Raw genomic sequence first — 21,094 nt, 5'->3', positions numbered from 1 at the left:
TTTATTTTTACTTGGCATCATAGTTGTCCTACTGTCTTTGGCGACAGGATGACAGAAGGTCTCCCCTTGTGTATTTGAGAACATCTGTAGCTCTCGAAAAAGGTCTATCTGAGAAGTACGAGTAGGTCCCATCTTCTCCATGATTGCATATAGCCCATTAAGGACCTCCACATCAGCCTTGAAAGAAGGGATAAAACGGAATGCCGGATTCAGATAATAGGCTGCCGCATGGATGGGCCTATGAAGCTGATGATGCCATCTCCTATCAATGATCTCCCAAATGGGACCATACTTGCTCTCATCTGCTCCATAGACGAATCTGATGGCCTCCTTCGCCCTATCCATGCCCTCATATATATAGCCCATTGTAGGCTTATCTCCATCCTTAACTTGCAACAAAACCACCAAGGGCTTAACAAACTGCAAAATTGAAAATATTGTGTAATTTAGAAAAATGAGCAAATAAGAGAATACATATAATAAGTTATAAAACATGAAGTTAAATTGTATAATTTATAAAAAAATTACCTTCACTATCTCATCACAAGGGACCCAAAAGCCTTGCTCATCAAAAATGCAGTCTGCCATCTCTATCCCTGCAGGGGTGGTAGCATAGGATGAGGAAGACCACTCCTCACCAACAATCATACGTCTCAAGGCAGACTTAGACCTAAGCATGGACTGCAATGTGAGGAAGTTTGTGGCAAATCTTGTGATTCTTGGACGCGCTAACTCCTTCTACTCTATGTATTGTCTCATAAGAGCCAACAACCATGAATAATTATATACAAATTTGCAGACATTTCTTGCCCTTTCTACACATCTCTTGACCCATGGGATTTTTCCAATATCCTCCAACATGAGGTCAATGCAATGAGCAGCACATGGAGTCCAAACTATAGATGGGTGCCTCTCCATCAATAGTCTACCTACAGCAACATAATTTGTTGCATTGTAAATTGTAATTAATGGAGGTACAAACTACAAGATAGTAATTAATTTGCAAACAAAATTAGTTTGTAATCAAAAGTTTACCCGCAACAACATAATTTGCTGCATTCTCGGTCACCACCTGTACCACGTTCTCCTCACCCACATCTTCAATCACCTCCTCTATCTGCTCACATAGGTAGGTGGCATTCTTGCAATGGGCGGAGGCATCAATGGACTTGATGAAAACGGTGCCCCTTGAAATAAAAAAATAAAGCTAGGTCAATGATCATTCAATAAACCATTATATAAAAAATAAAAAATTAAAGACTATATGAAACTAAAATTAATCAATCACCTGCGGAAGAAACAAGAAAATTAAGGAGAGTTCTATTTCTCCTATCCGTCCAACCATCAGTCATGATGGTGCAACCTTTAGTGCTCCATATGTGGCGTTGTTCATCTAAATCCTTTTTCACATCATCCACCATTTGAGACAAAATGGGTCCCCTCAAATCACTCTCACTAGGGGCTTTGAACCTCGCCCCGCATATGGTAATGGCATCAACCATTTGTTGCCAATAAGGAGACCTGTCGCAAAGAAACTCAATGAGATAAGTTAAGTATAAAAATTCAATGAGATAAGTCAAGTATAAAAATTAAAACAAATAAAAGTTATCAAACATAAAAGTTAGTAAAACATTCACCTGGCTACAAAGAATGGAATACAACTGTAGCTCCAAAACCTGCCAACTGCCATTTTAGCAGCATCATGGACCTCCTTGTTCCAACCCATGCCCTCAAGCGACGGTTGGGACCCAGGAGTAGTGCGAGGCACAAAGAAGGAATCCAACCTAGATTTACGAATCCTAGGTCCAATGGTAACATTCCCACTACAACTACTAGTGGTAGGAGCATGAGAAGTGGCGGTGGCACTGCCACTTATAGAAGCAGAATCAGAAACGGAAGCACCAGCAGTAGCAAACTGAGTGGGACGATATGGAGGTAAGGAAGAAGGGCCTCCAACACAACCTAACTGTGTCCCTCTTCCTAAAACTGTCTCTCTCCCAATGGCCGCTCGATCTTGTTTTTGTTTCTTTTTTCTTTCAATCTCCTCAAACATTACATAACAATCACGTATGGCCTCAGGGACTGCTTTTAGGCATGGTTCGGCATCATGTCCACGCACACCAGCAATATGGTATGTCAGCCTATATATACCTCTATGGAATATTGTTTTGCAAAACATACATTTTGTTTGCCCCTTCCCTTGCCCTGGAAAATCCTCATGATATTTCCAAGCAGGGTCCTTTCTAATGGGGGGTCTAGAAGCTGAAGTAGACATTTTAGGATAGTTTTGTGAAACTTGAAGTTGAGGCAAATTGAAATAATAAAGTGAAGTTTGCTGCAATAAAACATTACAAATACAAAATAAAATTAATACATATTACATACATTCAAAAAAAATAAAGTAGGGTTTGTCAAACCCTACTTTAAAAAAAAAGAAATTTACAAACCCTACATAGTACAACACTACAACTACATACTACATGCTACATACACACATACAAAAGATTTTGAAAGAAGATGTAAAACTTTCAAAATAAATGGATACAAAATTGAATTTTTGCATACAAGAAACAAACTAATCTTCAAAAAAACAACCGTACCTCTTACAACAAGCTTGAAACGAGCTGCAAAGTCTTCATATCCAACTCTTGATGCACCAAATCGAAACACAATGCAGCTCCAATGTGACAAATTGAAGAAAACTTGAGCATCCTCCTTGCTGGTTTTTCTTCTATGCACCCTTGTTTTTCTTCCCAACTCACTTTACTCTTCCTTTTTTTGCAAGTGAATGAAATGAAAGTCACTTTTAGGGCTAGAAGACAAGTAACATTAAAAAACGGACTTAAAAAAACTTTGCATATTAATTTTTTTTTGTGTTTTTTGTTTCCTTACGCCGGCCGAGTCTGAGGCTCGGGACTCGCTGAGTTGGCGAGTTTGGGCCAAACTCGCCAACTCGGCGAGTCCGAGTCCGAGCCCCTGGGACTCGCCGAGCATGACTCGGACTCGGAGTCGCCGAGTCTGGGCGAGTCCCGTTTCTCTGCTCTTGACACATGAAAACCAAGAAATATTTCGAGCAATGCTCAAAAAACAACTGCATGTTGAGTGAGCCAATGGGCTGTTCAATTCAAACAAGGAAATGATAGGCAGCGTCAAGTTGAGCTTTATAATCCTTAGGGCTCTCAACACATGCAAAAGGTCTAGACCTAAAAGGGGCAGCAAGAATAGCTTCCCCACAAACCCATGGTATGATGAAGAATGTATGGTAGCAAAGAAAATGGTCAAAATACGGGTAATAACAAGGAATATACAAAAATAGTGAGAATGAAAAAAGAGGAGTACATGCAAACAAGAAGAAACAAGATGATTAAGCTTGGGAGGCACAACTCAAGAGGCTTTTGGAAAGAGTTGCAGCAAAGAGACACAGACAAATAAAATAATATTACAGATCTTCAATGGCTAGAATATGCAAAGCAGCAATATGAGAGAGATCATGACAAAGATACCCCACCGACAATCAGATCAAGAATTAAACTCTTCTCCTCGGGCAATATAAAAGAAGGAATTAGAAAGCTTGCAGTGGGTATAGCTTGAGACATAGATGGCATACAAGCAAAACACTTAAGATGGGGATTGGAAATCCTCATGCCTTGCATCAAAAGAATATTCAATGGAGTTGTCCAAAATGGATTTCCAACAAATTGGTCATCTAGTGTTGTCATCCCCTTTCTCAAAAATGGTGACATCAATAACTCCTCAAATTACCGCACTATAATGATCAATCCTCTCTTAGGTAAACTTTTTGTGAGTATGATAGAAAGACGAATTAGTATTGGGGCTGAAAAGGAGGGAAAGAGAGCAAAAGAGAAAGCGGGCTTTAGGCCAAATTACTCTACCATTGATCATTGCATTACACTTAGACATTTGATTGATAAGGTATGAGATAAATAGGGAGGAGAAGTCTTTTGCTGCTTTGTTGATTTCAAAAAATCTTTTGACACAGTACTCGGAAGCAAATTGTGGAGTAGAATGGAAGAGTTGGAAATTCCAGTACAATATAGAGTTGCTGTTCATAGATTGTATGAGCAAGTCTGGGCTAAGATACGAACCAAATAGGGATTATCGAAATGCTTCAGAAGTGACATTGGGGTCAAGCAGGGCTGTCCATTATCTTCTACCCTATTTGGGTTATACATTGAGAAGTTAGAGGAATGGGTAGACAAGTTTGGTGGCAGGGGAGTTCATCTAACCAGTTATGTAATAAAGCTGCTTTTATATGCTGATGATCTTATTTTAATGGCAAAAACAACACAAGATTTGAAAGAACACTTGAAGGCTCTAGAATATTTTTTGTAATGAGGTGGGGATGTAGGTGAACACTAGCAAAACCAAGGTCATGATCTTTACCTTGAAGAGAAAGGTCCATAGAGAATTTGTTTTTGAGGGTAACCTCTTACAAATGGTCAATGAATATAAGTACCTTGGCCTAGACTTCCACAATAAACTCAGCTGGGAAACATGTAGAGCAAAAATGATCCAAGGGGGATGGAAAGCTTTATACTCACTTCAAAATAGATGTAGAAGAGCTGAATAATGGGATTGGAAAACTAAGAAAACTCCTTTTCGGCTTCTTGTGGTTATAGTGGTATTATACGGATATGGAGAATGGGGCAGCAACACTTCAACAAGAAAATGGACACAAATAGAGAGATTACAAAAACATTTAGTTACGGCTAGCCTCAAGATTAAGTCATGTAGCCCATATGAGATTGTCCTAGCAGAGGCAGGGGCTTTCCCTATTGAGGGATCAGCTATGTTCCGGCTGCCAAGTTACTTAAGGAGGTTAGAAGACATGGAAATACATTGCTCGCCAAAATTGGAAGCAAGAGAGAAGCTAGATAGAAGGAATAGCACATGGATGAAACAAAACATTAAGTCGATGAATAAATGGGATATGAACCTAAAAGATTGCCCAAATAACAATGGAGAAATAAAGAAATATGTGCAACAAAAATTCAAAGAAAACATGTGGGCAAGTCAAATAGGGAGGAAAAAGGAATACTATATCAAACACTTCAATGCCACACATGACCATACACAAAAGAACTACATAGGAATGGACATAAAGTGGATGGCATAAATGTTAATTGCCTAGATAAGGACCAACTCACACCAACTTAGATGCGAAACAGGGAGATGGATGATACCCAACGAGGAATGGAAAGATAGAAGATGTAGATATTGCACTCAAGGGGTGGTGGAGACAGAATGGCATTACATCATGGAGTGTCCAGCCTACAATGACATTCGGATTAACTATGTTGAGACACTAAATGTAAACACCATGAGTAACCTATTTGACGAAGAAAAGATAACAAGAGTTGCAGATTTCCTAATCAAGATACACAACAAAAGATCCAAGATGCAGAAGGAGAAGGAGGTTTAACAGTCATAGTATTTTGTTTGGGTTTGTTTGGGCTTTGCATTCTTCTTTGCTAGCTATCCATTGGTCCCATAGGCTGATTGGCCTTGTGGACGTTATTAAAAACATTCATTCACTAAACATTCTCAAAAAGTTGCGATTTGATTATAATTAGTAATGCTTTTTGAAGAAGTGCGATTTAAAGAAGGGATGCAATTAAATAATACAAAGTTATGTCTTCTATTCAAAAAGGGTATGACCTTTAGATGCAAAGGCATATATAGAGAGATTGCAAATGGAGTTAGAGGTGTGTGGTGTGTGTGCTTTGAAGACAGTCAAGTATATATATACACCTTATTTTAAAAGGGTTGTCAATGAGAGGATCATATCAGATTTGAGGAGGAATATGTGAGGAACTAATAGCAAGAGTTAAAAAGAGATTGTGATCATCTTATGGCAGGCTTATGATCAATTTTTGACAGATTTGTGGAAGTATAATATAGTAGAATTTAGTGAAGAAATTGATATTGAGGTTGGCGCTTGTAATGTCCCCTTATTTTGGTGAGATAAAAATTAATTAAATTAATTATTTTTAAAGTTGTTCAAATAAGTTAAATATTAAAAGGATGACTTTATTTTCATTAATTTAATTGAAAGTGAATTATATTTCAAATATGAAATGAGACCTAAGGCGTAGATTGTAACCTTTTCATATTTAATTAAAGGGAGAGCCACTGAATATTATTTTGGAGATGCCTAGACCCCCTTGGGCGTTTTAACTATTTCAAAGGCTTAGTATAAGCCTAAGTCAAATATTATTAATGTGATCGATTCAATATTTTGAAGACCGACTTTGTGTAAGGTGGCATGGCAAGGTGGAGAATTGTTTGTAAAGTCGAATTACATTAATGGCAAAACTTAACTCCACATGAAATATTATTATTATCACATTATGTGATTCGATGAATGAAAAAGGCAAAATATATATATGAAGTCGGGGGTCGAAAAAAAGTATTCATGTTCATGGTAATTTTATTTTTCACGACTTCATAGAGGCAGTGCAAACTGTTTCACTATGTCTTGGGATGAAACCCTAGTGGCCTTTGCTTCACGGGACTGGACGAAAATCCAGACTCACGTCGGTGAATGCGTGTTGGAATGTATTGGAAGCCACAAACTCCATAGTCTTCACTACAGTCATCACAGGGTGGTATCGTTGCACACAGAAGAAACACGCCCCAAGCAATACGTTGATGTTTGCTGGTAATACACAGCCAATGAACTTCGTAATCAGTGAATGCCCCCCCAGGGATAGCTCACGATCCTTCCCTTATAACAACCAAGTAGGTGTGAAACGAAGGGTCATGCTCCTTCCATTTATATTCTTTTCAATGATTGAATTAATCAAATCGAACTTAACTATTATTTTACTAATAATCCTTATTGATTATTTGTTGGCATTAACTGAACGATATACTCATTGTTGCCGGCTAGCCTTCTTATTATTTGTTGTCTACATGCTAATTGATCCCTAACCTTCTTTAAGATCGAAGTTTGAACATATGAATTGCTGTCTAATGAATTTCTTAATATCGTGCCTCTTTATAACCGTTAACAATTAGTGGATGGTTAACATCTTTGTTTTAATCGATATTGTAATAGTTGGCGTTCTTAAATTGATATTATTAAACTTGTACAAGTCATTGTGCCTAAATCTGGATCATTCACTTATCGCTGATTAAGGGAATCGTGGTTCCTTAGAAAATGTTGACCAGTGTTCCCCTGATGGTCTCCTTTCATTTTTGAATCACTGGCATGATGGATCGTTGCTTGTCTATGTTATCAATGTGTGGCACTAGTTAATGCTTATCTTATCTATGGTTGCCAATCTACATGTCTTCCTCGATCAACTAAAGAATTATTGATAACTTATATTAATCGTTGTTGTATTGATACCTTATGAACCATTAAATAAACAAATAGGAATCCCAATCTTATCTTTGGCGCTGCTTGTTTGGGTGATGTTGATATCAACTTTATACAAATTAATTCTGTATGGTGGCTGATATTAATCATATAACATTAATTTATTTTTATTTGACTATTTCAAGAATATTATTATTAAAATAAATATTAATTAAATAATAATAAATAACTAATTTTTCGAATAATCATTCACTGATAAATACTCAGAATATAAGGGATATTACAAATAGATGAAGATTAGATTGCATAAAGACCACATCCTTATCGTTCTCCGCATCCATAACTAAGTGTATGAATTATGTACTCCAATTTCACTTAGTTGAAGAACTGTAATATTATAAGATAAAACTATAAAGTTTAATAATAAATATATTAATTAAAAAAAATAATAATATTTAATCATTACAAATAATCTTTGGTTTCATAATTATCATATTAATTACTAATAATCACTTTATTTAAGATATATATATATATATATATATATATAACGATCAAGGAGGGGATATGACAGTCTTATTATAATATTAATATTATTTTTATATTAATGAATGATTAATATTACTATTAATATTATTAATTACATAATAAATGATAATTTATTATTATGATGAAGAATCACAAAATCTATTATTGATTACATCACCAGGATGTGGGGTTATGACAACCCTCTCACTTTAGAGGAAAATTGTGAAGTCTCATAAATGAGATGATTTTCCCATATTTATTAAATGTTAATTAATAAATGTTTTAATTATCGTATTTATTTAATCACAATAATCTAATGTCCAAAGAGGGGTTATGACAGCGCTTCATATTTATAGGGGTTGGTATTGTTATCATTTTATGACACCTTGGTCCATCAGTGAGAACCGATCAGAGATATGTTCCATGGACCAGCGCCGCCCCAGTTGATCAAGGATAAAAGCAGTAGAATCATGGTTTGAGGTGTTGCCTTGTCGGAAGTTCCTTAGCCCTCTCTTCCCTTCTTCTCAGGAACTCCAGACCCCCGAGGTTCCAAAGTTCTTTGCCTTAGTCCTTTCTTTCCTGTTCCGGAACTCCAGAACCCCAAGGTTCCGAGGTTCTCTTCTTTCCCTTAGCCTTTCCTTAGTTCTCCGGAACTTTGGAACCCTAAGGTTCCGAAGTTCCTTTCTTTTCCCTTCTTCGGAACTTTGAAACCCCGAGGTTCCGAAGTCCCTTTACCCAGTTCCTCGGAACTTCGGAACCCCGAAGTTCCTTCTTCCTTCTTTTCTTCGGAACTCCGGAACCCCGAGGTACCGAAGTCCTCTTTCTCGCTTCCCCTTCTTCTCTCTGGAACCTTGAGGTTCCGAAGTTATTTCCTTAGCCTTTTGGAGTTTTCCAGAACTCCGGAACCTCGAGGTTCCGAAGTCCCCTGTTGCTCTCCTTTCTCCTATCTCGGAACCCCGGACCCTCGAGGTTCCGAGGTTCTTCCCCCGTCTTCCCCACTTCGAGAGGCCGAATTTCCGAAGTTCCCGGACTTCCTTCCGACTGGCGACATTTCCTGATGGCATGATCGACACTCAAGGCCTTTAATGCTCCGACAATTTTGGTGACTTGTGCACTTTCTTTTGTGGAGCCACAAGGGTGCATTTAATGTTTTTGGCAGGATTTCCATAAAGGGAGGTACGGGGCCATGCTGGGTGACTTATGTCATGTGTGACTTTGAAAGGCTAATCAATCCACCTTCCTCAGAATTGCCTTTAGTGGTATGGCTAGGTTGCTTGCATGTACAAGCCAAGTGCATGCACTTCCCTGCACTTCCAGACTGACATGTAGGGGTCATGATCACCCTTGTAACCATTTTTTTTATATAAAGTTTGTTAAGCTTCATTGCAAAGGGTTCTCTCCCTGCTGGCTTGAGCTATTCCATGCTCTCCCACTTCTCTTGTATTTATCTTGCATTTATGCAACTGTAAGTTTGGCCATTGGCCTTATAATTAATTGAAAATCACCATTCTTTCCTTCTTTCAACCTATGTATGTTGTGTATGTTTTCTTACCTTCATTATAGGTGTATGTCTTGTGGCTTTCCTCTCCATATATGCTGTGTTAACTTGTTTTCTGAGTGTGACTTGTGGGAATCCTTCTCCCCTCTTGACACTTAGCAAATTCTAACCTTTATACGTGCGTTTGGGTTACTTGTGCAATTGAAGTTGTGCATCTCTTGGGTTTTTTAGTTGGTTCCTTGTGCCATTTCGGTAGGGAGAGAAACAATCTCTTCTTGGTGCATCACCTCCTTTTATTTCAAACATTTCTCTCTTCCCTTTACCTCTACAAATTTGTTAGGATAGGCTTAGGAGTTAGTTTTGAAGTGTTGAGTTTGGTCAACACCTGCACCTGGATTGAGAAGGAAGCCGGCCTTCTCCGGAGATTCAACCCCCTTGCGCAAGGTCCCACACTACGGGGTTGTTTCCATGTTTCACAAGGTTGTTGAGTTGATAGCTCAACAAGGGTGCGAGCTTTTGTGATAACAGGTATCTCTAGTAGGTTGGTGCCTACAAACATTGTAAAAGAAGATATATAAAAACATTTATTTTGCTGTGGTTTTTCCCATTAGGCTTTCCACGTTAATTTTGTGTTATTTGGTGTGCTTACTTGCTAAATATTGTATATGTGTTGATTAAGCTTTATAAATCATTTCTATTATATTTATTCAAGTTTTAAAAAGGAAAAAGATTATTTATTCACTAATTCACCTCCCCCTCTCAGTATATTCATGTGCTCTTCATTGCTATGTGCCCAAAATTGTTACACTTATAACATACGATGTTATAATCCATTAGAGGAGCAAATGAGTTGAAGTTCCTCTTTCGGAATCTCAAATCATTTTTTGTATGCACTCTACTTTCTAATGCTCTATGACAATATTGATTGCATGAAAAACAATAACCATTGAAGGAATAATTGAACTTGGTAGTGCGTGGCTTTCGTTTAGGAAATGTCCGTTTGAGATCGTCGTTGTTGGTTTTTTGAGACTGTGACGCTTAATCCCCCTTCTTGGTTTCTTCTTTGTTCATCCCCTTGCTTAGTTCCTTGTTGTAACTTTTGAGGGCTGCAGCATAACTGTTACCATCCAATTGCTTTGTGGTTTGTGAACTTTCGCCATTAAAATCAATACCACTTTTGACAAAGGGTGATATTTGCAAGTCAATAAGGTCTTCTAACATTCCCAAACTCTTTTCAAATTTCATGTTTTTTCTCAGCTTCTGTTTGGTCTTTTCTAACTCCTTTCTCAGGGAAATGATCTCCGATTCAAGCTTCTCAAATTCCAAGATTTTTTCCTATAGCTGCTCTTTCAAGACATCCTCAATGCGTTTGGCTTCTTCAGCTTGAGTCTTTAAGTCCATAATTGTCTTCCTGGATTTTTTACCATCCTCTTAAATTTGATCTTTCAGCATTTAGTTCTTTTTCTTGAGTCTTTTGATTTTGTTGATGGTGACGGTAAGCTCTTCCTCAAGATCGGCTATAGTGTCCTCCTCGCTTTCAGGTTTTACATTTTCTTTATCTTCACATCTTGGATCTTCTTGTTTCGTTTCCATGGCCATGAAAATAATTTCTTCTCTTTGACTTTCTAAAAGGCTTTCGTCGCTTTCAGATGATCTATTACTTCTTTGGGCATATAAGCTTTTCTTATGTCTTCGAAAACTCTTCTTGGATTTTCCTTGATTTTGCTTTTTGGTATGATGATTTTTCTTGTCTTTTCTCTTGTAATAGTATACATTTTCCTCTTCACTGCTTTCACTTCCAATTTGTGCACATTTGGTAGCTTTCACTTCCACTTCCAATTTAAACATTTAAGAGTATACTTACCTTTGCGCTTGCTGGACCCTTTATTGAATTTTTTCATAAAGTAGGCTTCTTCCTGATCGCTTCTGCTCTCACTTGATGTTGGAGCTTTGTTCTTTATCTTTCTTGATGCTATAAAGGTGGCTTCTCACTTTGATGTTGTTCTATTGTCAGTCCTCATTTCATGTGCTGTAAAAATGCCATGCATCTCGTCCATATTCAAGGTATTCAAGTCCTCCATTTCTTCGATGGCTGAAACTTTTGTATCAAATCTAATGGGAAGAGATCTTAATAATTTTTGTACAATAACCTCATGGTCAACCATCTCTCCAAGACCACAGATAGTGTTTACTACTTAATCCACACATGATTTCAATTTCAATATAATTTTTGTCTGGAGATCAGCACATAATACTGAAATTTATATGCTATAAAATGTGCTTTCAACTTAAATGTAGCCACTGATGGCTGTTGTATTTTACTTGAACTAAATGTTTGTGTAAACATCCAAGTCAACTTTCAGCCTGGTTCTCATTAAGATTCCAAAAAGTAGGAAGAAATGACTTATCTGTATATGTGAAACATAGTATACTATGCCAAAGTTGTGGAGAAGTTGAAAAATTGTTTTGTAAATGTATGACAATGTATACAAGTGAAATATAGAATAAATTTATGTAACTCATGCATAAGGCACAATAAATTAGTGAGTCTCTAGTTGCACTCCATAGTTTTTGGAATTTATCTCTATTGTAGACTCTAGATAGTTTTTGAAATTTATCTCTATTGTAGGCTGTAGATTTTAATATTTCTGCCCACCAATAAATTTGACCTTCATTGTTTAGTGGTTCCGAAACTATGTATTGGTATTGTTGTTTGATTTTGTTTGCTACCCATTTATATATCTTATTTTCTAATGCTTTGATGTTTTAAGATTAAGAGAATGAGCATTCATTGGGTTTGGTTTTAGGTTAATATACTTTTTGTTCTTATTCCCAGAATTGTATGCACACACACACACATACACACACACATGCCAGGTTGGATGAGAGGGAAGTAGATTTTGGGTCATCGAGGGACCCTCTCCGGTTTTTAAAGCTGTCTGAGCAAGTGTGTTCCCTTCTACAAGTGTCATGACAAATTACAACATGAATTAGGACCATCTGTTTGGTCCTGGTCATAGCTCTTAGTTCCTAAGTAGATGGGCTTGAAAACCAACTATATGACTTTTCTTTTGTGTTTATAATATCATGTATAGTCATATATTTTGATAAATTCGTAGAATAATTTGATTGTATATGAAAAACTTTTGTCAAATTTACAATGTTGTTCCTCATGGGGGCAGGAGTTTTTGAAATGTTCTAAACAAAGGGTAACATTTTACAATTTGACCAGCAATGAGATTAATCATTTCTTGATGAAATAAATGTCTGGTATGAGTTTGCCACAGTCGATGTACTTTATTTGCTCTAAATATTCTAGAAGGTTTGGTTTTTAAATATTCTCTTGAGGATTTAACAGAAGTAATGGTTCAGAGAAGAACTTTGGTTTTGAAACAACAGCTAAGTGTATTTTATTTGCTATGTTATAATTACTAGATTCTGAAATTATCTCTGTTTTTCAGTCTGCCATTGGAGAGTCTCGTGATATATCGATTGAATGTAGAACTATTTACTGCAGACAAGTCCAGTGGACTGCAGGGTGACTTGCAGGGAACATTTTTGGGTCTCATAGACAAAATTTACCATTTAAAGAATCTTGGTGAGCATATCTTGGGAGATTGCACGATGTTAATTTGTCTTGTCCATGCATTGTTGAAATAGAGAGTATGTTATGGTATATTCATTAATGTTCGTAGTGTATTTTGAGTTTGAGATATGCCCTAATATTTTTTTGATACTTATGTGCAGGTGTGAATGCGGTTATGTTAGAACCCATTTTTGCATTTGATAGGAGTCAAGGTCCATTTTATCCATATAAGTAAGTTCATTATTTGAAATCGTCTATTGAAAGCTGAGAGTTGAAAGTTTGGAACTTGAGCATTGGATTGCAGGCTACCCATATGAGGATACTGTTTCTATGTAATTCTTGTAGCAACCATATTGCTTAATTGTCTTTTACTTTGTGCATTTTGAATGGATTCTACACCTCATTGATCTTTATAGGCTGTTTAGTGGGTACTTGGGTAGATTGAATATCAACAGTTAACCTTATTATGCTTAAGCTGTCTAAAAGATATTTTAACTAAGTATTTATAATTTTATATGGCTATAAAAAATATCATTTTGTTGAAGCAAGTGGAGCTGCAGTATTTGGTGGTTGATTCCAACAGTGAGGATAACTTGGATTCCTCTTTTGATTGTGACTTCTTAACTTCTTTTGATTCTCCACGAGCTTCCTTTGTTGCCAAGTCCCTTTTGCCAATAATGTGACTCCTTTTAACACTTTCTTGGCATTTGGTTCTTCCAATGCCTGGACCATAGTGGAAAAAAGTGGCGCTTAGCCAATTTTAAATGCAAAGTTGCAAAGTCCCCTTGCTGTTTTGTTTTTTTCATGGGAATGCATGCCATTTTGTCTTTTTGCTTGCTTGGTGAGAGGAATTAAATGTAAACTGTCTTAAGGTTTCATTGTTGAATCTTGGCCCTTGAAAGGATTTAATCTTGGCCTTTCATTTCAAATTTAAAATCTATTAAAGTCCTATATCTCTCTCATTGTAAAACACAAGGAACTGGAAATTGTTGCAGAAATACTGTCAAAATTAATGCAAAAACTTCATTGATTTGGTGAATTCTTTGTGTTGAAGTTTGAAGTTAGCATTGTGTTGTGCGAATCGCACACCCATCCCCGTCTTGGATAGGGAACCCCTAGTTTGTGCCTTTCTGTCCTTGCGGAAGAGGAAGGGGATATGAAGGGTCAAGTGCCGCTAAAACCAAATTCGACCTCTAGGGCCATATTGCGAACTTAAAACTCCCCAATTCTCGCAAAATCGCCTAAATGTGAAGAAAGAGTTAAAGTCGGCAATGACGTTGAAATGCCAATTTTCACCAAGGGATACGAAGGAGATAAAATATGCAAAGTGCCAACGTTGACAAACTGGCCCAAGTGCCCAAGCTTGCACTTCTTGAAGAGAAAAGTTAAAAAATCGCCAAAATGCCCAGGAAGGGCGAATTTCGGACTTTCAGGCCAAAATGAGGAAAATGCCTTAAGTTGACAAAAACCTCAAAAGGTCCGAATTTCACTAAAGCTGGCAAAAATGCCCCAAATGGCCAAATCCGGACCTTTTAGCCAAAATTTGAAAAAGTAAAAGTTGGCAAAAGTGCCCAAAGGGCTGAATTTGGGCCTTTAAGTGAAAATCTGAAAAGTGAAAAGTTGGCAAAAATGCCCCAAATGGCCAAATTCGGACCTTTTAGCCAAAATTTGAAAAAGTAAAAGTTGGCAAAAGTGCCCAAAGGGCTGAATTTGGGCCTTTAAGTGAAAATCTGAAAAGTGAAAAGTTGGCAAAAGTGCCCCAAATGGCCAAATTCGGACCTTTTAGCCAAAATTTGAAAAAGTAAAAGTTGGCAAAAGTGCCCAAAGGGCCGAATTTGGGCCTTTAAGTGAAAATCTGAAAACTGAAAAGTTTGCAAAAGTGCCCAAAATCCCGAAATTCGTATTAAGGGGTGAAAATGTCAGTTTTTAAAACTCTTCGAACGCCCCTCTTGCTCGAAATCGCCAGGAACAACTAAATTCACGGAAGGAGTAAAAGCATTAAAACTTGGGAAATTTTCAAATAACCCTCCAGGCATTAAATTTAAATATTTGTTAAATTAAATTAATTAATTTTTCAAATTGATTTATTGAAATGAAATTGATCGTTCGCAGGTTGCAAGACGTCATTAGAGAACCAGGAGAAAGACCTGAAACAAAAATCGAAGAAGGATCGCAATCAAGGCCAAGTGCTGAAGACTAGAAAAGAAAAAAACATGTGGGAACGCACTGCAGGAGCACGAGAGCAACCAAACATTGGGAACCGTGCCGCTGAACAAAGATGAAGTCCACCACCGAGACCAAAGACCAAAGAACACTCTGAATGCTGCAAGTTTATGCCTTCTCGAGAAAAAGCACATAGCTGGATTTAATTCCAGGAATTCAATTTCTAAAAAGCTGAAATTGTTTTATTGTAAAACTACTCGTAGGTCCCACTTAGATATTTTGAAAGAAAGGGGAAACAAGTCAGTTGTGGACAGTTATGTCCAACTACCGGATAGACTCAAATTGAAGCCAAATAGTGGCAGGTAGTTGAAATTGTGGTTGAATGGATGAGTGAGAATTTAATGGGCATGGGTTAAGGTTGCTAGTTTCTGGAAGGCAGATCAGGACCCTTGGATGTAGTCCATCCTAGCCTTCGATTCAAAATTATAATATCTATAAAAGGCAGAGGCCTTTCTTTTGTAAAGGGGTCAAATGGTTAGATAGTTAGAGATTGTTAAATATTTAGACTCTATTGAGAGAATTAGATTTTAGTGTTAGAATAGGTTAGATTTTAAGCAGTAGCATAGAGATGCTACAGAAATTGTTGTAATAGGCAGCTGAAATCAATATATAGACATTGATTTGGTGTTTATTGTCTTGTTTTCATCCTGTTTGCATGGTTTCTTTCAGCATTTTAGATAGATCTTTTTGTTTTGGGTGTGCAGGTATTTGATAGATTCAGGCTCATACCATTGAGGATATACTGATTGTGTATCCTTTTGTATGGTTAACCTGAGCCTTTAATTTTGCTTAGTTCAATTGCAGGTGTCCGTCTGAGCTGCGCTAGAATTGGGTGCTTAGCCGTTCGTCTCCAGTCTGAAAATCTTCTAAGTCCCTTTGAAGATTGCACCGTTCCTGCAAGGTTGTGATCTATTCTGGCCAAGTAGGAATTGGTTATGTTGAATCCGTCTACCCACATACCCGTATTGTTAGTTTTAGATCTCCTAAACCTTTCCTTTTGCTCTTTATTGCGTAATTCGAGAATCGCAGCAGACCAGCTTGTTGCAAATCGTAAGTCCCCTTGTGCTCCGAGCAAATCACATCGACCACTGAGTAATCCCGCAGTCAAGACCTGACAATCGAAACCTTGTGGTTGTCCCCTTTGATCAAACGTAGAAAATAGCATTAGGGACTTCCTTAACTCAAGAGAGGATAGGATACTCAACTGGTTTATTCTATTCTGTGTTGGCCATATGGAGTTTGCAGCAATGCGATTTCAGACACGTCAACACATTGTTTCTTACTTCTGAAATGTTCTTTTCAAGTTTAGTTTGTGAAGATTTGTTGGAGTTGATATTTGGTGAAGTTTGAGGTTCCTACCATTTGGTACTCGCCTATTGCAATTTCTAGTGTATGGTTAGTCTCAATCTATTATTCATGAATTTAAGTTCAATTATCAGCTGTTCATTGATTTTCATTTTTTTATGGATTTGATTAATTATTGGTAATGTGAAAATTTGAAGTTCTCCATTTAAGATTGCATCGATTTTGTCTATGTTACGGTCAATCTGGCAAACCAAAATCTGATTATTGTGGAATTCATCTGTAAACATCAACAATATTTCATTTAGATTTAGATTTAGAATTAGATTCTTGTTAATCCTCTAAAACACTATCCTTTTGAAGTTTATTTTGAAGTGAGTTTAAACAAGTGTGAATATATCAATCTTTATTATTAAATCTGATGTATTGGAGATTTTAGATCTTAGGATTTGCTGAATTAATGATTGCAGGAATGAAGCTCTAGATCTCATGCGTAAGACCCGTTGTGATTACCAACAATAACATATTTATCCACTACGGTCAAGACTTGACTGCCAGAACCTTGGGGTGATAGTATTTGAGTCATCAAATAGGATTTCCTTTCAAGAGAGAATAGGATAGTGTAGTTTATTTAGTGTTGGAGAGAACAGAAACACCTGTCAACACGGTGCTTCTCTTGCACTCTTGGCCATGTAAGAATCCTTTACTCTTTGCTTAGGTGCAACATTTTGTGCACTTGTTTCGCCTTTAGATTTTCTTTCTACACTCTTGGCTTGGGTTCTTCTTCGATTGACAACCTTTCAATGTCCTAAAGGTGACACTCGTACACTTCTGTGAAGGAATGTCTTCCTCTCCTAACTTACCTCATCCAAAGATGGCTGTCTTGATTTTTCCATTTGACTAGAAAAATTGAACCATGCTTCATCAGCCTGTGGCAAGTGCTTGGATTTCTCTTCCCATTCTCCCTTTGTAGATTGTCTTGTTGTGGAAATGTTTTTTTTCTTTGACTTTGATTTCAACTTCTAGATCTTTGTCGAGATGGGCTTCCACTTTGAACTTGTATTGTTGGGTTTCTTCAACGATTTCTCATAGTTTTCTTTGTTGCTTTTGCTTTTGATTCTTAAAATACGCTTGATCTCTTGGTCTTGACCATCTTGTGGTCTCTTCCCACCTTTATTAGGGTGTAAATCTGTGCGGTTTCTTTTCAGCAAGGACACCAATGTTTACTCTTCTATTTGATAAAATGAATACTTGGAATAACGAAGAAAATTAATAATGTATACCGATCCAACTAGATCATACTACTATCCTTGACGATACAAAATCTATTTAAAGGACCCAATAGATGCGAAGACAAACACAACCATCAATGCACTACTCTTATTATCACCATAATCCGACAAACATTTAATACATAGTCAAATAAACCATATTATCAAAACATAATAATAGGCATTATACACCAACTACAAACGTGGATTGGAAAGGAGGGAATGGAAGGTGTGATTGTTTGGCATGTGTGTTTCTCCTCAAAATCTGATTTAATTGCATGAGATTAACACTCAGTGAGCTAAAAAATTAAGTTATTTCACTTCCTTTTATTTCTTTTTGAATTCTCTAAATTATGTTTGCCATGCCCACTCTAGTGGTAGCTTATGGTGTCAAATTAGTCTGAATTCCTTATATAATTATTGTATTAGATTATTATTTCTAAATTTTTAAAATTCCGTTTTTTATCCATGGCTATGTCAATTCTTTAAGGAATTAAGAAATGCAAGTTTTAGTCAAAAAGGTATTCCTAATTTTTGGAAATTTTCATTTATTAAAGAATTTAAAAATTTGTGTATTCATGAATGATGGAATTGGGGATTTTTTGGTTTTAATTGGAAATTATTTAGAAAATTTCAAATTGGGAATGAATGTGAATGACAAAAAAGAGGACTAGTTATTTTCTCGTTTAGAATGTTTTGAGACTTTAAAAAATATTACTTGCTTTTTGTTGTATCGCGTTTTGTGCCACACTCAAATAGTTATTTGGTGTTGTAAAATTAGGATTTGAGGAATATAGGGTAAGGAAAGGAGTAGGTCTTCATGTTGTGTTGAATCTGAAAGTGATTTTGAGGCTACAACTAGCGAGAGATATCAACTAAGTGAGAATTAAACTTCATGGGGTAAATAAAAGGAACCTACATGTTATGTCAGTGACATGCTAGAAATTTTTCAAAGGCTTAGTATGTTACATCAAGGGCATGCCACACTATGGGAGTGGTGGATGTCACTTGGGTATTCACTCTCAGGTTATGACGAAAATCCATAATCAAGTCCATAAAGCAATACCTTCGTGTTATTTTGATGACTTTCTTAGCCTTCTTGTACAATCCTTGACCTTCTTTCCATTGAATTTTGTATGCATTGTGGGACCTATCTCTAGCCATGTGCATTATTGGATAAGATCTTTATTGTATGTGTACATCCATATTTTTAATGCAAAGTGCTTGGTGCGTGTGTATGCTATCCTCCATTGTTTAACGTGAGCGTGTTTGTTGTCCCATGCAACTACCTCCTAGCATGGTGGGGTGGTGTTGATGTGTCTTTTATACACGATCAAACATAGAATAAAATACCCAAAGGTACGTTATCCACTCTTGAACAAATCTTCCCCGAATGTTGAAGATTTCGCCTAAGGATCAATCAAGGCAACTCCAAGGTTTTAATATGTAGGTTCTCTATGTGTGGATAAGCACCAGTGTTCGTTGTGTTTGCTGTTTCATCAAGGGGCCTTATGTACTTTCTATGAACGCTGGTTCTGGCAACTACTCAGCTAATGAGGAACTGGGTTTTCCTACTACTAACCGATGTTTCAAACAGGACAAAAGATAAGGGATTAGAGAGGGCTATACTAAACTAAGCCTATGAATGACTAAATGGAGGGCAATCTTAGTGAAACTCTACCAATCTCAGTATTGCCATAGAACAACAACTCTATTGGAATCGGTGTGATCTTCTAAGGGAATTTAAAGATTTTCAAATCATTAATGAACATAGATACTATCAATAGGATCCATATCAGTATTCAAGTAATGATTGAACCCTAAACAATTTCAATATCTCCAATTGATCACACAAGGCACACTTACAATCAGTAAGAGGCTAGTGGTTTGGACTATGAGCTTCACTAAAAGATCAAGCACAACAATTATCATTCAATCTAACTCTAACATCTAAATGCCATCTTCAATAAGAGTGATTCAAGGATAAACAACCATGTAAGAAGCCACAAAGATTGCAATAAAACACCATAACTTCAATATTTCATTGATCTCATAGCAAAATATAACAACAATTGTTCAACTTTCTGTCTTCACCAAATTTGTATTCTCTATGAATAACTACTCTTCTTCTCTACTGCTAATAAACTTATTCCTCTTAACCTTACAAAATGAATTGAGTGAGAGCTTATATAGCACTCTCAAATACGATGAATGACCTAGATTTAAAGATGATCAAGGGCTGAGATTTTGACACCTAAACCCTAATTAGGGTTTGTTACAAGAATAAACCTATTTAGATAAGCATTATCATAACATAGCCAATAGAAATCGACACAAATAACCAGAAAGCATCGTCCAATAGGGATTGAATTGCCACATCATTTCATAACAACTTTTCATCTAGAATTTTGTTCCCTTTTCCTTGTTCCTTTCTAGCATATTCAATGAATCTGGACGTAATCCCCTCAATCTCTGCAATGGGAGTCTCAGGCATGTTCTTCATTCGCTCTTCCAAGTGAAGGACCTCATCAAAGGCCGCAAGAAGAGTCATCTCCCATCCGTGCCCCAACTCTTTTGTTTTCTCAATTAGGAACATAGTAGTATACATCTGATCTCGTTGCTCTTTTGTGATTATGCTATCTTCTCTTCAAAAGATGACCTTGATCCTGTCCTCCAATTCTTGGACGTCCACATCTGTTTCAATCTCTATCCTGCTATCAAGGATTGCACACAGTACATCAAACACCTTATCCTGAATAGGATGGATAGTATCCTCAACTCGGCTGCACCTACTATTGATGTCCTTGAATAGAACTTCCTTCATTTGGAGCAAAGTTGACCATTGTAGGAGATTATGGGTTCCTCCATCAATTATCCTTTCTTGTGCTAAAACCTGTCTTAATGCCCTTCTTACCACTTGCAATACTGGGATGATAATGTCTCTAGTGTGAGTGAATGCATCGACAATTACCACTAGATTATGAATGATCTCAAGGACTTGGATGGCCCTGTGGACTGTTTTCATCATTCTTCCTATAAATTCCTTGGTTACCATGTAGGATCTATCAATCCATGTATCCATGAGTTGGGCTAAGTTCTTCATCTTTTCTGCCTGAGTTATTGACTCAAGAGGGGGTGCCTGCAAGGGTGAGACTACTGGATCCTATCGCCTTAATGGCTCATTAAGGTGGCTAAAATAATTCCTCCAAGCATTAATCTCCTTTTCCAACCTTTTATTCTTTTCTATTTCTTCTTTTAGTTTATCATTGACTGCCCTCATTGAATCAGTCGCATCTTCCATGGCTTTCTCGGAGGTAAGTGGGCCAAGATCAAATGTCTCC

General features: G+C 36.9%; 1 protein-coding gene across 3 annotated transcripts in view; it reads left to right on the top strand.

The window, feature by feature from the left end:
• LOC131034013 (isoamylase 2, chloroplastic) overlaps positions 1-21,094 on the top strand; it is a 374,673-nt gene that overhangs the window by 176,814 nt on the left and 176,765 nt on the right. For all 3 annotated transcript variants that reach the window (XM_057965350.2, XM_057965347.2, XM_057965346.2), the window contains 2 exons: positions 12,833-12,969; positions 13,119-13,188. In XM_057965350.2, coding sequence (XP_057821333.2) covers positions 12,833-12,969; positions 13,119-13,188 — 207 coding nt within the window. The remainder of the gene's footprint in view (positions 1-12,832; positions 12,970-13,118; positions 13,189-21,094) is intronic.

The sequence above is a fragment of the Cryptomeria japonica genome, chromosome 2, assembly GCF_030272615.1.
Source record: "Cryptomeria japonica chromosome 2, Sugi_1.0, whole genome shotgun sequence".
NCBI classification, from domain to species: domain Eukaryota; kingdom Viridiplantae; phylum Streptophyta; class Pinopsida; order Cupressales; family Cupressaceae; genus Cryptomeria; species Cryptomeria japonica.
Note: the sequence above shows the minus strand (reverse complement) of the source record. Positions and strands in the feature narration are given on the sequence as shown.